General features: G+C 37.4%; 1 protein-coding gene across 1 annotated transcript; it reads left to right on the forward strand.

The window, feature by feature from the left end:
- The first annotated feature begins 860 nt into the window (after positions 1–860).
- Positions 861–1,805, forward strand: LOC105995088 (olfactory receptor 502-like). The gene has a single exon (XM_013028755.1). It carries the CDS (start codon positions 861–863, stop codon positions 1,803–1,805), a length of 945 nt encoding a protein of 314 aa, XP_012884209.1.
- Positions 1,806–2,197: the final 392 nt, after the last annotated feature.

Below are 2,197 nucleotides of genomic sequence, written 5' to 3' on the forward strand. Positions count from 1 at the left end.
ACTTACCCAAATACAATTATGTAAATTGAATATGTAACTTCCTGTGTAATCATAAGCGAGTTACATAGTCTTCACTAAACTCTTCTAACTCAGTTCTACATGATAAAGAATATGATATTAGCTGGATGCTAGTGGCTTATGCCTGTAATCCTAGCTACTCAGGAGGCTGAGATCTGAGTATCAAAGTTCAAAGTCAGCCCAGGTAGGGAAGTGCATGAGATTATTATTTCCACTTAAGCACCAAAACCCTGGAAGTAGTGCTGTGGCTGAATTGATAGAACACTAGAAGTCTCAGGGACATTGCCCAGGACTGAAATACCTATGCAAAAATATCATTTTTGTGACATATAATGTAATATATGTGTAACACATAGTTCAATAGGTATATAATTCTTAACTGCATATTAAGAATTTATCAAGCATATATATTTATGTGTATGCATATTTACCAACTATGTAAATGTATCTTAACTGCAATCTGGATTTCCATACAATAACGTATTTATATTTTTTTTTCCTATCAGTGTACTCAGTCTTCTTTGTGGTTTTGTTCATTTGTTTTGGACTTTATTTTATTTTAAAACCTTACATTATGTAGATTAAAGAAAACATAAATAGGAAGGGAAAGAAAGAACATAGATAGAATTTTGGAATATAGATAGAATTTTGAGGGTTGTTTTGCTAAAATCAATTTTAAAATTATGGATGAAAACATCTTTCCATGCAAATGTGTACTGTACTGCTACTTAAATATGCTTATGATGACATTCAAGAAAATGACACTAAGAAAAACGAAATCATGAAATTTTTCATGTAATGTATTCATACTAGACTTATCCTGGCAGGAGCCCTATTATCTGATGGATTCCCTGGTGGATGGGAACCACACCACAGTGACAGAGTTCATTCTATTGGGCTTAACACGTGATCCAGTCCTTCGAGTCATCCTCTTCATCATCATCCTGTGCATCTACCTGGTGACCATAGCTGGAAATCTCTGCACAATCCTTCTCATCAGAGTCTCCACTCAGCTCCACCACCCCATGTACTTTTTCCTCAGCAATTTAGCTTTTGCGGACATGGGCCTTTCATCTTCTGTCACACCCAACATGTTAGTTAACTTTCTGGTGGACAAAAACATGATCTCCTACCATGGATGTGGCATCCAGATGTGTACAGCTTTCCTCTTTGGGCCAGTTGAGTGCTGTCTTCTGGCTGCCATGGCTTATGATCGCTTTGTGGCCATCTGCAACCCACTGGTGTATTCAACCAAAATGTCCACACAAGTTTGTTTCCAGTTACTTATAGTAGCTTTCATAGGTGGTTGTTTAAATTCTTCATCCTTTGCTATTTCTTTCGTTTCTCTAGTGTTTTGTGGGTCAAACATAGTTAATCATTTCTTCTGTGATTTTGCTCCTCTACGCGAAGTTGCCTGTTCTGAAGTTAATGCCTGCATACTTCTTGCCACATTTGCTGCTTCCTCCATCCTTGTGATCACAGTGATTATCATAGCCGTCTCCTACATCTACATCCTCATCACCATCCTGAAGATGCGCTCCACCGAGGGCCGCCAGAAAGCCTTCTCCACCTGCACCTCCCACCTCACTGCAGTTGCTCTGTTCTATGGGACAGCTATGTTTGTTTATGTGATGCCCAAATCCAGCTACTCCACTGACCAGAACAAGGTGGTATCTGTGTTCTACATGGTGGTGATCCCCATGTTGAACCCCCTGATCTACAGTCTCAGGAATAATGAGATCAAGGGGGCTCTGAAGAGAGAGCTTGGGAGGAAAGTGTTTACTTAGTCAGGTTTGGTATTTTCTAATCTTCATTATAGAAATGTCTATGTAATTCTATTTTTAACTTTTTCAAGACTTTCCATATTGATTTCTATAGTGACTAGACTAACTTACATGTCTACCAACAGTGTGTAAGCATTCCTTTTCCCCATATCCTTGATAATACTTTTTCCTCAAGGATAGTTATTTTGACTTCATTGAAATGAAATCTTAATTTAGTTTTGATTGGTATTTACCTGTTAGCTACAGAAGTGGAAGTTTTTTTTACATGTAGTTATTGGTCATTGGCACCTCTTCATTTGAAAAATATCTGTTAAATTAAAAAACCACCAGTATGTATAAGTATATGTAAAAATAAACTGACTTTCTGAGATGATCCTGTAATCATCGATACATAA

Source organism: Dipodomys ordii, unplaced genomic scaffold (assembly GCF_000151885.1).
Source record: "Dipodomys ordii isolate 6190 unplaced genomic scaffold, Dord_2.0 Scaffold113, whole genome shotgun sequence".
Taxonomy (NCBI): domain Eukaryota; kingdom Metazoa; phylum Chordata; class Mammalia; order Rodentia; family Heteromyidae; genus Dipodomys; species Dipodomys ordii.